Below are 15,634 nucleotides of genomic sequence, written 5' to 3'. Positions count from 1 at the left end.
ATTTTTTAAAAACAATCTTTTTTATTTACCTATGTATGAACTAACACTAAAATAAAGTTGATGCAGCGTGTTTTTTTCCAGCTTTGATGGAAAACGTTTGTATTAACCTAATTCAATAATTCTTAATTTTAACTATTGAGTTGAAATGGCAATGCTTTGTTCGCAGTGAAGATATACATTTTTTTACCTTGTAATGATCTGTGGAACTTCTAAAATTATCGATTTTAATATAACAATGTTTAAGAAATCATAAATTACATTTAACTATATATATGGTAACTTAAATTTGAGTATTTTATGATCATATCATGTATAATTTAATATGATATATATATATGTATATATATATATATATATATATATATATATATATATATATATATATATATATATATATATATATATACACACACTTTTTTTTTATTATTACTTTATTGCCGTATTACATTTATTAATTCTACACAAAATGCATTATTGCATAAAGTAGATTCTATTGTATGTTCTATAGTATTATGTTTTCCATATTTTAATGTTTTATTTTAATCTATACTTGATTTTTTTAAATTGAGATTAACCGGAGATCAGTATGAGGTGAACCAAATAAGTTGAAAGAGGATTTTCACAAAAACATTCAATATGTAAAGCAAATGATTAGATATTGCTTGGCTAATGATAATAATTCAAAACTTTCTTAATTACCTATAAAATGCAATCAGAAAAAGATGGTGAAGACGAAAATTTTAAAAAGCGAGTTGACTCAATTTTTGGTCATTTAGATGATATACAAAAAAAGCATGAAAATGTTGTTATTGATTACGAAAAATGCGCTTACCCGCTAAAATACAACATTCAATTTCAGAGTGAAGACAGATTTGACCTAGTACCAAACAAGAATAAAGATAGCTCCAAGAGAAAGCTTCCTAAACAAGTTCCAGATCACGTTCTTAATCCCCAAAAATGGAAAAAGTATAGGTAAATGTTTTCCTCATTGCTATTTATCAACTGATACTAATTAATATCTGAACAATTTTCAAATTGTTTTCTTTTTTAAAATTTTAACGCATACATATTTCAATTTTTTTTTTTAACTGTTCATTAAAATTTTCTATAAAAATAAAAATATAAACTCTTGTTATATTTTAAAAAAACATAGCAGAGTTTTTCTCGCACATAACGGTAATATATATATATACATATATATATATATATATATACACACACACACACACAGGGTGCGGAAAAAGTTCCTGTACAAAAATAAAAACAGCAAAAGTTCCTGTACATGATGAGAAACAAATTACATTTTAGTTTAAAACAAAATAATACTAAAAAATACTAAAAGAATAGGAAGGAATACAAAAGAATACTAAAAACACTATATATTGAAAGAAAACACCATAGAGATAACTTTTTTTAATTATACTTTTATACAGGAAATTTTTCCGCACCCTGTATATTTACATATGTATATATATAAATTTAAAAAAGTTTTGCCATTTAATTTATTATAATATTTATTTAACACAATTTAGATCCAAAATCGTGCATTTAAATAATATTCTATATATAAAATTTAATTCAATTCAAAAATGAGTAAAGTAATAAATCTAGCCAAGGCTAGATTAAAGAAGAAAACGGCTTATGAGTTTAAAAAATAGAAAAGTTAATTGCCTGCGGTACTAGCAAATAATTGTGATGTTAATTGCCGGCATGAAATGTTGAAATATAAATTCAATATGCTGCCTAAAATGTAAGTATTTAGTGTAAGGTGTAAATGTTTTGCAAATGGTGACGCAGGTTCGGATTCCAAAGAAGAATTTTTTATTTTCTGAAATTTTATATTTTATTTTGAAGTACGGATATTTTTATCTGATATAACAATTATTATTGCTTCCATTTTATTGTTAATTATTATTACTTTTTAAAATTTAATTTAATAGATGCATCAAAGTGTACATACATCGACTGATGTAGCCGTAAGCGCATCGGAGTGTACATGCATCGAATGATATAGCAATATGAAGTGTACATATACTGATTGAGGGTTAGAGTTTGGGCAGGTTTCTTTTAATTAAAAAAAACCTTTGTTTTTGCGTTGTCACTTTATTCCAACATTGACATTTTCAATTGACTGCTTTTTTCTAAATATTTCAAGTTGTAAATATTCAAGCTCTAGTTTTTATATTTTCAACGCAGTTAATTGTTAACTCTGTATATTTTTTATTAGTCCTCTGTATATTTTATTATTATTAGTTTTTAATTACATCTTTTACTAAAGCATCATAACCTTTGTCGACGGTAAGGTTTTCTTTACAAAAACTGCATTATCTTGACTTGAGACTCAAGTAGGTCTTTGATCAATATTGCAGCTTAACTAGTTGTAGGATTAGTTTGTATTTATATTTAAATTCAAAATTATTAGATTTTTTGTTAGGAATGGCAAAAATCCCATACATTTTCAATCCTGGGATTTCGGGATTGAAAAAATTGTCCCCCCGGGATTGAATAGAAAAAAACGTAATTGTAGAAAAAGAAGCATAAGAACTAACGTTTTAAGCACTCATTAAAACTTGAAAGTAATTAATTATGATATAAATAAAGTACTTCATTAATGAACCTAAGTAATTAAAATTATAAAATAATACCTTAAAATGATAACACAGTATATATAAAAATAATAACTAAAGATAATATGAATATGCATGAATATACATTAGTTATATTCATTTTTGAAAGTACTATCCTAGAAAATCAAAGTGTCAATCATTTCATCTATTAATTGTATTTGATTTTTGAACATAAAAACTTAAATTTTTTTTTAAAAGGTGATCACATCTTAAGTTACTACTTTTAAATAAAAGTATTTTTTTTTGAAGTTTTTAAGTTCTTTTTTACCTTTATAGTTTGTGTTCGTATTGCTGCCAATCTTTTTTTCCATCACTTCATTTAATTTGTTCATTTTAATTGTTTTGACATTACTCTTCTCAAGTCTGCCGCTGTTATTATATCTGCCGAGTTATTTGGGGTACTTGTATTTGGTAGAAAAACTACTGGGATTTTTTATGAAGTAACCTAGTCGTGAAGATATACTTTAGGGTTCACGGCACTAAGGGAAAACCAGACAAAAGTTTTTAAATTCAAAAAAATCAGGGAATTCCTGGAAAAGTCAGGGAGTTATTTTTTGAAAATCTGTATAATCAGGAAAAACTCAGGGAATGTTTTTTAGTTTTATATATAACTTGAAGTAATTTTGAAATATACAAATTTTGAGTTTTTATTTTTATTGAAAGTTGCTCACTACTGTGGTTTTATAACTTTTATAATATATAGTAACCATATGTCTAGATAAATATTTAAATAAATATAATAATATAAGATATGACTTCAGAAAAGACCTTTTTTCAAGAAGATTGGTTTCAACACCATAGTTATAAAGATTGGTTAGTTTCTGATGCTCATGCTAAAACTAAAGCTCATTGCAAAAGATGTAAAAAATCGTTTTGAATTGTCTAATAATCATGCAGCAGGTATTTATATTAACTTTTTTAATGTGAGAGTGAAAATAAAAAAGAAATAATGTTTGATTAGTAATTTGATTTTATATTATAATCTCAGTTTTAATAGATCGTAATCAATCTTGTGGTTACTTTTATCGTTTTCACATTACTATTTCAAATTTTGCAAAACTGACTGTGACAAAAAGGGTAACTTTAAAATGTTAGACATTTTTGACACCTAAATGTTTAATCTTTTAATTTTCTTATTTTAGGTAAAAATCATCAGTCTGCTGCAAAGCCTATTAGCTGTTTCTTTGTTAATGGAAAAGAGTTGCGAGCTGAGCCGCTTAAATGTAAAGAAAAAATATGATATTTTTCACCAAAAAATAAACAACTATTCGTTCCTCAATTGAATCATCTTTATCAACTAATGCTGAGATCATATGGGCACTGAGATTCACAATGAGCTGCTACTCTAATAATTCATGTGCAAATTTAAACAACACTTTTAAAAAGATGTTTCCTGACAGCAAGGTAGCAGAAGATTTCACCATGAGTTCCTCAAAAGTATCATACATTGTTAACCATGGACTAGCACAATATTTTAAGACACTCTTAAAAGAAGAAATCACAAAATCTGATTGTTACATCTTGTATCTTTTGATTATAGTTTGAACGACATAACCCTAACGTGTCAGATGGATCTACTCATTCATTTTAACAAAAAGTTATCAAGATCTAACTCAAGTAAAATGTTTCAAGTTTCCATGGACCCTTTCCATGGATGATCTAAATAAACACTGAAAGAACAACGAGATGCCACAGCTTAAATATTTGAAGTTGCTTCTTGCATGTAATTTATGGTGCTTTTAAACAGCTATCGAATCAACCACATGGAATATTAAAAAAACTCTGAAAAGGGTGTTCGCAAATTCTTCATGCCAGCCCGACTAGGCGTCAAGATTATGAAAAAGTCACGGATGCAACAAAATACCTTTTTTTTCTTTTGTGCAACAGGTTGGGTTGAAAGCAAATCTGTTACAGATTGTGGAATTGAAATCTGGCCTAATATATGCGAGTTAATTGAGTTTTGGGAAAAGTTACCATCTTCAAAGCAACCCAAATCAAAAAGCTTTTTAATTGTCAAAAAAGCTGTTAAAGACAAACTTATTCTTTTAAAATTTGAAGTTTTGAGCTTTGATGTCAGCATATTAGTGCCATATTTATTGGTATACCTAACTGACAAGCCAATGATTCCATTTCCATTGGTATACCTAACAGACAAGCCAATGATTCCATTCATGCATAGTGACTTAAAAAGACTGTTGCGGACCATACTGAGCTTGTTTGTGAAACACAAAGTTATTGATAGTTAGTCTATACCAGAAGTTGGTTTTCATAAAAAAGATAGTAAGCTTAAGGGAAATCAAATCAAACTAGGATTTGCAGCTGAAACAAGATTAGCTTCTTTACAAAAGAAAGACATAATACCAAATACTAATAATCAAAGTTTCCAAAAAGATTGCACTAGCATGTATGTACAATTATTTGAAAAGTTCATGGAGTGAACTCCATTTGGGTCTATCATTGTATGCAATTCTCAAGTTTTTAACCCTAATGCATTGATAACAATGACTCCAGAATACGCTAAGAAGAAGTACAGGTCTTTATCAATAAATTGCATAGAAAGATTATATGATAGATTCGAATTGTTATTTTTTTAAATATATTTTTTATATTTATTTGATTTTTATGGCTTTGTTTTCTTATTAAACAAATTTTTATTACTTACAAATCCTCCTTTAACAGATTGTTATCATTAACTAAGAATAAATTTCTAATTTCTTTAAAAATTCTAATGAAAGTGTTAGGAGAACATGGATTCAGTTGAAAAAGTATTATATCCTTCAACATTAACAAGGAAAATTATATACTTTTTACCACCCGAAATCAGGGGAAAATTACTTGAAATCAGGTGAAAATCAGGGAAAACTCAGGGAAAATGGATTTCTAAAACTGCCATGAACCCTGTACTAAGCTTCTTAACGATGTTCTCCACTCTTTAATTCGGTGACTCAAAGTATCATACAATTGTTTTCTGATTTCAGATTGTTGTTCTTTTATTTTTGCAAACATAAACTTTTATGCATTTTCAGAAGAAATTAAAGTTACTTCTTGTCGATAAAGTGCTACCACGGTTGCTTTATTGGGAGTAAAAGTACTACTAAATCAGATATCATTCTACATTTTTCTCGTTCATCTTAATTGAATCATCAATGTTGGAATCCAATTCTAAATCTAGAAGTGCTTTTTACACAAATAATTTTTTTAATTTTAACTTCACTAATCAGTCTAGCATAAGCAACAGGCTGCTCCATCGGGTTTTGCAACCCATGATTAAATGGATGATTTTTCTTAACTCAATTTTTACGTACTTTTGTAAATAGTTTTCATTTTTGTTTGAATACCTTTTAAACATTTTTACAATTTTCCTGACGTTTTTGTTACAACCAATAATTTGGTGCCTAATTTTAACTTCAGATGTTTCATTAATTAACAACAAATCATTTGAATCTCGAGCATAATCTTCCTCTTCAAAAACAATTTCTACTTAAAATAACGATAACTAAAGTTTATTTAATAAACCTTATGTATTTAGATAACTTCATTAGTTAAACGAAAGTTAAGTAATCATTTGTAGTTAAACATTCTGTATTTTAATAACTTCATTAAATAAACCAATGTTTAAAAAACTTTTTGATTACCAACGCGTTCGTAAATCACGCATTATTTTGTAGTTAATTTGAGTGGACATAGAAGTGAAATTAAAATCACGTAAACATTGGAATTAGAATGAATTAGAAAATTCAAAATAAAAAGGTATTTCTATAAAAATGTTTAATATTATATAGAAAATTAAACATTTTTAATAGAAATACTTTTTATTTTTCAATTAGCAAGTGCTAAAATTTATTTTTAATTGTATATTAGTTTTAATATTATACTATATATACCTTTTTTTATATGTTTAATCGTACAAAATATGTACGATTAAACATATAAAAAATGTATATATTGTTTAATTTCCAGATAACAATAATGTTTTTAATTTGGATTTTCGATAAAATACAGAAAGTGGGAGAATAAAAAGAAAACATTTCAAAGAGGATAAACAGCTACAAAACCAAGCAGCTACAATTCCTAAGTCTATATTTACATTTTACGACGTACAAGTTTTTTAATTACAAATTAAGCTTAAACTTCTTGTACTTTTACTCTTTTTTTTATGACAATCCCGAAATCCCGGGAAATTTTGGAGACTAATCCCGGGATTTCGGGACGAACAATTCGTACGGAATCCCGGGATTGCCATCCCTAGTTTTTAAACATAAATGTATTCATTACATAAGCTGTTATATAAATTGTATAAACACTTCATAGGTTTTAAAATGCTTCAACACTGCTTTATCATTGGTTTTAGATCTAACTATTCAGCATTGATCGATCATCCGTAAAAGTTTGTGTTTTTTAAATTTCTAACAAATCCAGAGATGACAGATTTATGGATTCGTGTAATGATAACGGATTAAATTAACGATTTTGCGTCCATTAAGATTAATAGTTGTGAATAATACACCTGAACGGGTTGTTTTTCAAAAACCAAACTATTTGTATTCGCCTGATTGATGATATATATCAACAATCTTACTATCTTTAAAAGTTCACAATAGCTTGTTGAGATTTTTTCTAGTAACTTGAAATATATAGCAGTTTAGTGACCAAGGTTAACGATCAAAGTAAACTTTCTTAGCGGGCTAAATTATCTACTATTTTACCACAATTTTTCCCTGGTAATAAAAATATCATATCCATTTCAGATTATGTTTTAACAATCAATGTAATTGAAATAATCTATATGAGCGAGTCAGAAATAAAATTTTCGACGACTAAATAGCAGTAGTAGACTTGTTGCGTTTTGATTAGTGCATTTTGGAAATAAACAAAAATAAGATATAACTTATAAGTTTTTTTTATTTAATTTCTGTAATTTCTTTAATTATACAACTTTCTTTCTTTATACTTTCTATTTATTTATTTCTTATTCTTTGGAACTCATAAGTTTGTTTCTTTAATTATATAACTATGAAAAAAATTTAATATTAATTCTTTTGGTAAAGGAATTTCTATGCGAGATGATGCGAGTATTCAATGACTCAAACGATGTTTTTTTGTTATTTTGTTTAATGATTTTAACTTTTGGCTTCAAAGATGGAAAAATTTTAAACAAAAAGGCAGGCATGGCTGACTTACTAAACAAACATATTTTGCTTTAAAATATACTGTGATAACTTTTAATAAACTGATTCAATGCGTGTTAATTGATTTGCATTTTTCCTATGTGTTGACAGGATATTTTCAAACAGACTGTTTGGAGGTACGATTTGGTTTTCATCGACATTGGGTGGAAATCATCATGTATCAGTCCAAGAGTTAACAGAATCAGAAAAATCAATTGAACTCGCTAGTGATTTAAACATTTCTACAAAACGTGGGAATATATCATTTTTAGACTTTATTTCTAAAGTTGATATTTTTATTCATAACTTTTGTTTAATCAAGTAATGTACACGTTTGATCAAGTAATGTACACGTTTGATCAAGTAATGTACAATTTTGATCAAGTAAAGTACACTATTGATCACGTAACGTACACGTTTCTGCTTTTGAATGCAATTCTCTTGTTTTGCAAATGTTTTTCCATATTATTTCAAAAGGGCTGGTAATCTTCAAATGTAGAAAAAAACAGTATTAAAAACATTAAGGAAACATTTTATAAATAGTTATTTAAGACTATAGCAATGGTTAATTTAATAAAAAAATAATAAAAATTTTTTATTAGCTTTAATGAAACTTTTGATAAAATTTAATTCTTAAAAAATATTACAATACTAACATGTAATAAACTAAAAAATTACTTTAAATAAATGCGTTTGTTAAATAAATGTGTTTGTTAAATCGACTATTAGTGTTTTCAATTAACTTTTTTGTTGTTTTTGTTGTTCACTTAGTTTTTTGTATTCAAATAATTCGAATCTATCATTAATAGAACGAAATATAAAAACTTCATTTTACAAAAGCTTTTAATAAGAACAAATCTTTTTTAAACAACCAATTATAATTAGTGAACGGAAACTTTCGGCTTCGGCCGAAGTTTCGGCCGAAACCGAAATTTCTGCTTCAACAATTTTTTACTTTTCCTGTTTCGACCGAAAGTTCGGTTGAAACCGCAACCGAAATGAACCGAAACTTTTATAAGATATTTTTTAAGTTTAGATAACTTTTTTTTCATTTAGAGTGGAATCATGACGATTTCCTAATTGTAATCGTTTGTTAGTAAATCAATTTTTTTATTATAACAATTGTAGAAGCTTTAATTGAAATCACGTTACATAATAATTTTAAGTTACTATTCTCAAATCATTCTTAAACTGAATTAACATTTAAGTAAAGCAACCCAAATCAATAATTTCATCAAAAGTTTCTCCGTGGTAAATTTTACAATGGAAAATAATCGATAGAAAAGCTATTTTTAGATTCATTTTACCGTGACAGCCAGTGATTCCAAATACGCAACTTGCAATATCTGCAATTTGAAAATATCTCGTGGATCGCACAATCCAAAACTTCAATTAATTAGCGTTCATCACATATAAGAAGTCGACATTGAAAAAGCAATATTCACAACTACCGGGATTCCTAAAAATATACCAACTTCAGATCAAGTTGAGCCTATTACAATTAAAAAAAGAACAATACCCTTATTTGACATCAGATCAAAACGGCAGAGGACTGAAATGTTGCAATTTACAATGCCTGGTTGGGTTGACAATATCTCAAAAATTGATTTAAAAAAAATGGATGGTCTGAAGTTTCATAGATCTATATTAGAAAACAACATTAAAAGCAAAGTTTGATTTGGTAAAAGTAGCAAAGAGATTCCTTACACCTCCACCAACATCTACCGAAGTTAAAAGGTTGTTTTCAACTGCTAGAGACATTTTTTTAAATGAAAGAAACAGACTTTTGCCAGAAAACATGAAAAAAATGTATTCTGCAGAGAAAATATTTCAATTATTAACTTTAATTATTGAAATGTCTTTGACATATTATAGTTTTTATCAAATTATGTTACATGGTGATATATATAAATATATCTAAGCAATCAACATGTACATATGTAATAGTTTTTTTGCTTTAACTCGGTGATCATAAAAGGTTCAGGGATTTTTAACATTCTTTTTCAAATTTCGGTTTCGGCCGAAATCTTGGTTTTGGCTTCGGCTACGGCTTCACAGGACCCGAGTTTCGGTACTTCGGTTTCGGTCGATCACTAATTATAATGGATTTTTTTTTTTTTTTTTTTGCTGCAGCGTAACACTTAATACAGAAATTTTCATCTGCCTGTGCTTATTGACGAAAAAACTCGCATCGCGCCAACAATTTTTCTTGTGGTATTCTGCTGTATATTTAGCGTATATTTTTGCGTATATTTAGCGTGGTATACTTAGCATATATTTAGCGTGGTATATTGTTGTGGTATACTTTAGCGTATATTTTTTGAAAAGGTAACATACGCCAAATTTTTCGTTACCGTTATTTTAGCGTTATTTTTGGTTTTATAACAATGTTTTCATCAAGATTTTAATAACTTTTAGTTTACTTTTTTATTATTTTGTCGGCTTTTTTATTATTTTTTAATAGTTTAGAAGAAGATGGTTCAAACTTTCCGTGTGGTTTGTCTCCAGACGATTTAAATCGACAAGTGGCTCTCGGTTTTTTAGAATCTTTAAAAAAAAGAAAGAGTGATTGTCAACTAGAAAAAGATACAAACCAAATTAATCCTGTTTTTACGAAACCTAGTGAGCGAAAAGATTTTGCCACGCAAAAAGATCCCTCTGGTTCTGTTCATAATGGGCTCAGTCACGTGATGAACACATTTGAGTTTGGTGAAATTTCATCAAGTTCAAAACAATTACCAAAGTCGAATCACTTGAATTCGTCTACAGTTAACAAAATAGATTTAAGTTTTAATGAGGATGAAGAAGACGAATCTGTTGGCTCTGATAAGGAAGATGTGTTATCTGTCGATCCAATCATTTTTAAGAAAACTATTACCAACAAAAAGTTCCGAAAACGAATAGTTGATGATAATTTAGACGAATCTTAATTAAATAATGTTTACGGATTCATTTGAATAATTTTTGTTTACCCTATTGACCCCTAATCCCTATTGAATCTTAATTAAATAATGTTTACGGATTCATTTGAATAATTTTTGTTTACCCTATTGACCCCTAATCATTCAATTATCTAATCACTGATTCATCTATAGATAAATTTTAATTTTGAAAAGTATGCTTTTATAGGGAATTACCCAAAAACGTACGAATGCTTACTTGACCACTCTAGTGGTCAAAAAGCTTAAATTCTAAAGTTAGTGATTTTTGGAATTTAGGCTTTTTAATGCTTTTTTTGTGATATTGTTTCATTCGTTGCTTATGTTTTATATTATTAATAAGAAAGAATGAGAATCGTCGTCACTATATGTGGAATCAGAAATACCGCAGGTTGTTTTATTCCACGTGTTTTATGTAACTAACTTCCAATAGCAATTATGTTGAAAGCTATCCTAAGGGATATATTCTAGGAAAATGACAAAAACTTTCAAAAATATATCGGCTAATTTATGCTGCAGTGAATAGTGTATGACTATCCTATCTAAATTGTTAATATTTAAGGATATACATCATTCTGTAACAAAGACAATTTTGTTTAAAAGGACCATTATAAGTGATTAGTGATAACTTTTTCCAGTTTATTAGTTTTGTGCAGTTATTTATAAAAAATATTCAAAATAGAATTCTCTTTCTAATACGAACCGTTGAGATTCTTTTTTGAGTTGTTCTGAAAAGTTTTTAAAAAGTTAATGAAAACAGTTTTATTTTCAAAAATACTTTAAAAATTTTTCCCAAAGAAATGGTCCACGATTTGAAAAAAAAATTATTTTTAAATAAGATCTTGCTAAATAAAATCATTTAAAAATTTTGTTAAGTTTGAGAAATTTTTCTAAAGTAAGAATAAAATACATTAAGAGATATATGATGTTTTGTTTTAAACATGAACAGCCAAACTTAGTGTATATTATGTTTATAAATATTAAAGGCATTAAGTTCCCTTTAAAGAGATGGTATATTAGGTTTATATATATATATATATATATAAATATATATATATATATATATATAAACACACACACACATATATGTTTATATATGAGAGATAGAGAAGAGAGTGTATATTATGTTTATAAATATTAAAGGTATTAAGTTCCCTTTAAAGAGATTTGACATTAACCGTTCTGATGACGCCAAATATAATTCTGCTTGCGTTTTTTTATTTACAGGTAAACGTACCGCAAAAACAACCGTACCTCAAAAACCATTATGTCGAATTAAGTAACTTAGGATTTGGTAAATAATTCGAGATATTAAAACTTTGATACAATATAAAAGTCTATATGTCTATTTATGAATTAAGTGGTTTTAGTAGTTTTTTCTGAGCAAAGAGCTCAGTTTTTAGCAAAAAAGCGCAAATTTTAATAAAAAAAAGTAGTTTTTTTTTGGTTTTATAGAAGCATAGAAGATATATCTTAGATTAAGTTAGCAAAGTATTGTTTTTCTATCACTTATAGATTATGACTAAATGTAGAAAAAAGGTTGTTTCCCTTAAGCAATTTTAAATCTATATAGCATCATCAAAAAGGAGAAAGTAGTATTGTGGTTTTTGCGGTATATTAATCATATTGTGAAAAACAATCAACAAAATTGCATTTTAAACTGATTTTTCTTACACATTAACCTATGTTTATCTAAAAACAATATTTAAACACAGCAGCAATCGTCCGGACGTCTAAAAAGGTTGAAGTTACTTAATATAACATTGATATCCGAAAAGTTAAGTATCTTATTTTTGTTTTCAACTTCAATAGTATATTTTAAAGAAGGATGTTGTCTATTAAGGATTGTTTGGAACTGTTCCGCTTGCTTTAAGTTAGAAAACCTAGCGTGGCTATCATCTACATATCTATAAAAGGATTTAATATCAATTGAAGGAATCATTGTCATTGCCATTTGTATTGCCTTTTCCTCACGGTATTGTAAAAAAGATTCAGCCAAAACAACCATAAAAGAAAATCCAATTGGGCCTGAATTCTCCAACTCATGAATCTCACCATTCCACAAGAAATAACAACGAAACAAACAAAGTTCAATTAGTTGTTTTGTTTCAGTTAAAGTAAGCTTAGTTGAGTTTTTGTAAGAAACGCTTTTATTTAATTGATCCAAAAGTACTAAAGTTGCTTCTTTTAATGGTATGGATGGGTATAAGTTCACAATATCATAGGATACCTGTAATTCATCTTTGTCAATTAACCACGACTTAGTTTTGTTAATAAAGTCTTTTGAATTTTTTAACCTAATAGGATTTTCATATAAGACCGGTTGTATTCTTCTAATCAAGTAGTTCGAAATTCCATAACAAGGTGTGCCAATAGTTGATACAACGACTCTCATAGGATAAGATTTATCTTGTTTATGAGCTTTAATTATCCCATACAAACGTGGTGGAACAGGATCACTTGGATATATGCTTTCATATTCATCTTTAGAAAAACGTTGCTTTTTGTTAAGCTTCGAAAGGAAAGACTTTATTTTAATTGCATAACTTAGAGTGGGATCAATAGTAATAATTTTTGTTGAGCTAATCTGTTCTTTAATTTTTTTTTTTTTAATTTTTTAATTAAAATTGAAGACAAAGACTATAATTAAGTGATATTTATCACTGAAAAAGCTCGTGAAAATATTTTTATAAAATCTAAAAACGGTTAATTAAAAAGTTTAAAATACTTCAAAGTGAATTCAATTACAACAAAATTAATAAAAAATCAACGAAATACACTAAAAACGCGATTTTATATCTTTGTGATACCAAGATACCTGAAAATCAAATCGACATTCAGAATCTTGGTCCACACTTTTTACCTTCCTTGAAATCTATACCTTACATGGACATTATTACAACAACTGAATTGTCTGCCTTAAAACTCCAATATAATAAAGAAGTTGAAAAAGCGCAAGCTTTCAGGAAAAATGTACCGAGAGAACTTAAAAAGGGCAAAAAAATTAATCATAATCTAACGAGAGATCAAAGTAAAGCATTTAAAGAAATTCATGAAGACACGAAAATTAATATTTATCTATTTGATAAAGGAATAGGATTTGTGAGAATAGAACATGATAAAGCAATTGAAAAAATTAGAGAACAGATTGGCCCAACAAAAATTATTACTATTGATCCCACTCTAAGTTATGCAATTAAAATAAAGTCTTTCCTTTCGAAGCTTAACAAAAAGCAACGTTTTTCTAAAGATGAATATGAAAGCATATATCCAAGTGATCCTGTTCCACCACGTTTGTATGGGATAATTAAAGCTCATAAACAAGATAAATCTTATCCTATGAGAGTCGTTGTATCAACTATTGGCACACCTTGTTATGGAATTTCGAACTACTTGATTAGAAGAATACAACCGGTCTTATATGAAAATCCTATTAGGTTAAAAAATTCAAAAGACTTTATTAACAAAACTAAGTCGTGGTTAATTGACAAAGATGAATTACAGGTATCCTATGATATTGTGAACTTATACCCATCCATACCATTAAAAGAAGCAACTTTAGTACTTTTGGATCAATTAAATAAAAGCGTTTCTTACAAAAACTCAACTAAGCTTACTTTAACTGAAACAAAACAACTAATTGAACTTTGTTTGTTTCGTTGTTATTTCTTGTGGAATGGTGAGATTCATGAGTTGGAGAATTCAGGCCCAATTGGATTTTCTTTTATGGTTGTTTTGGCTGAATCTTTTTTACAATACCGTGAGGAAAAGGCAATACAAATGGCAATGACAATGATTCCTTCAATTGATATTAAATCCTTTTATAGATATGTAGATGATAGCCACGCTAGGTTTTCTAACTTAAAGCAAGCGGAGCAGTTCCAAACAATCCTTAATAGACAACATCCTTCTTTAAAATATACTATTGAAGTTGAAAACAAAAATAAGATACTTAACTTTTTGGATATAACTGTTATTATTATAATACATATGGAAAATAAGAGTTCAAGGTTTACTGGAAAGATGCTATAACCAATATCCAAATCAAACCTCATTCTAATCACCATCCCAAAATTTTAAAAGCAATATTCAACTGATATATATGCACAGAACATACTCAATATGCAGCAAAAACCATTTAAAAGATGAGATAAATTTTTTTATTCCAGTGTTTACTGAAAATGGGTACAATGAAAAAATGCTTAAAGATATTTCTTATCACGTTCGAAAAAAATGTTTAGCAAATAAAAATGAAACTCTATCAAACTCTAATAACCTTCCTACAATTTCTTTATCATGGATACCAATAATATCTCCCAGACTTAGAAGAATATTCAGTAAAGCTGGTTACAGAACTGTTTTTAAGTCAAATGCTAACCTAAAAACTACCACGCAACAGCCAACCTGAAACCTATTTAATTAAGTGCAAATGCTCCAAAGTGTATGTCGGAGAATCGTAACTTCAAATAAGAACAAGGGTTCAACAACACCAAAATTTTTTGACTGAAAACAAGTTAAACCAGTCTGCATTAGCTTTGCATAAAGTAAATTGCGATGAGGATATTGAATGGGAGAGGGCAGAAACATTTAAAGTTGAGGATAAAAAATTTGAAAGAAAAGTCCGTGAAGCCTTGGAGATACAAAAACATCAACGTTCTCCAATCTACGGTGGTATTAATTTGGACAATGGACAATATGTTAAAACAAATTTTTGGACTTCATTTTTTTCATACTTAAGTAAAAGAAGCCATTATAAAGGTGACGTCACAATTAAAAAAAAATTTATGTTGTTATTTAACAATTTTTGTAATTATATTATATTATATGCTGATGACGCCGGTGCCTATAATCCGGCGAAAATTTCAAATAAATTATTTAGTATTGAGAGAATTCGTGTTAT

At 27.7% G+C, this 15,634-nt stretch overlaps 1 protein-coding gene across 2 annotated transcripts in view; it reads left to right on the top strand.

Moving 5' to 3' along the window:
- The first annotated feature begins 571 nt into the window (after window positions 1–571).
- The window catches only part of LOC105846746 (U5 small nuclear ribonucleoprotein TSSC4), a 71,865-nt gene continuing 56,802 nt past the window's right edge, over window positions 572–15,634 (top strand). Inside the window, exons 1-2 of one of the 2 annotated variants that reach the window (XM_065791489.1) lie at window positions 572–972; window positions 10,260–10,747. In XM_065791489.1, coding sequence (XP_065647561.1) covers window positions 707–972; window positions 10,260–10,725 — 732 coding nt within the window. In that variant the 5' untranslated portion in view covers window positions 572–706 and the 3' untranslated portion in view covers window positions 10,726–10,747. Of the gene's footprint in view, window positions 973–10,259; window positions 10,748–15,634 lie in introns of those variants that run through there. The other variant, XM_065791490.1, reaches the window with a different exon arrangement.

The sequence above is a fragment of the Hydra vulgaris genome, chromosome 02 (genome assembly GCF_038396675.1).
Source record: "Hydra vulgaris chromosome 02, alternate assembly HydraT2T_AEP".
NCBI classification, from domain to species: Eukaryota; Metazoa; Cnidaria; class Hydrozoa; order Anthoathecata; family Hydridae; genus Hydra; species Hydra vulgaris.
This window is presented reverse-complemented; position numbering and strand designations above follow the sequence as displayed.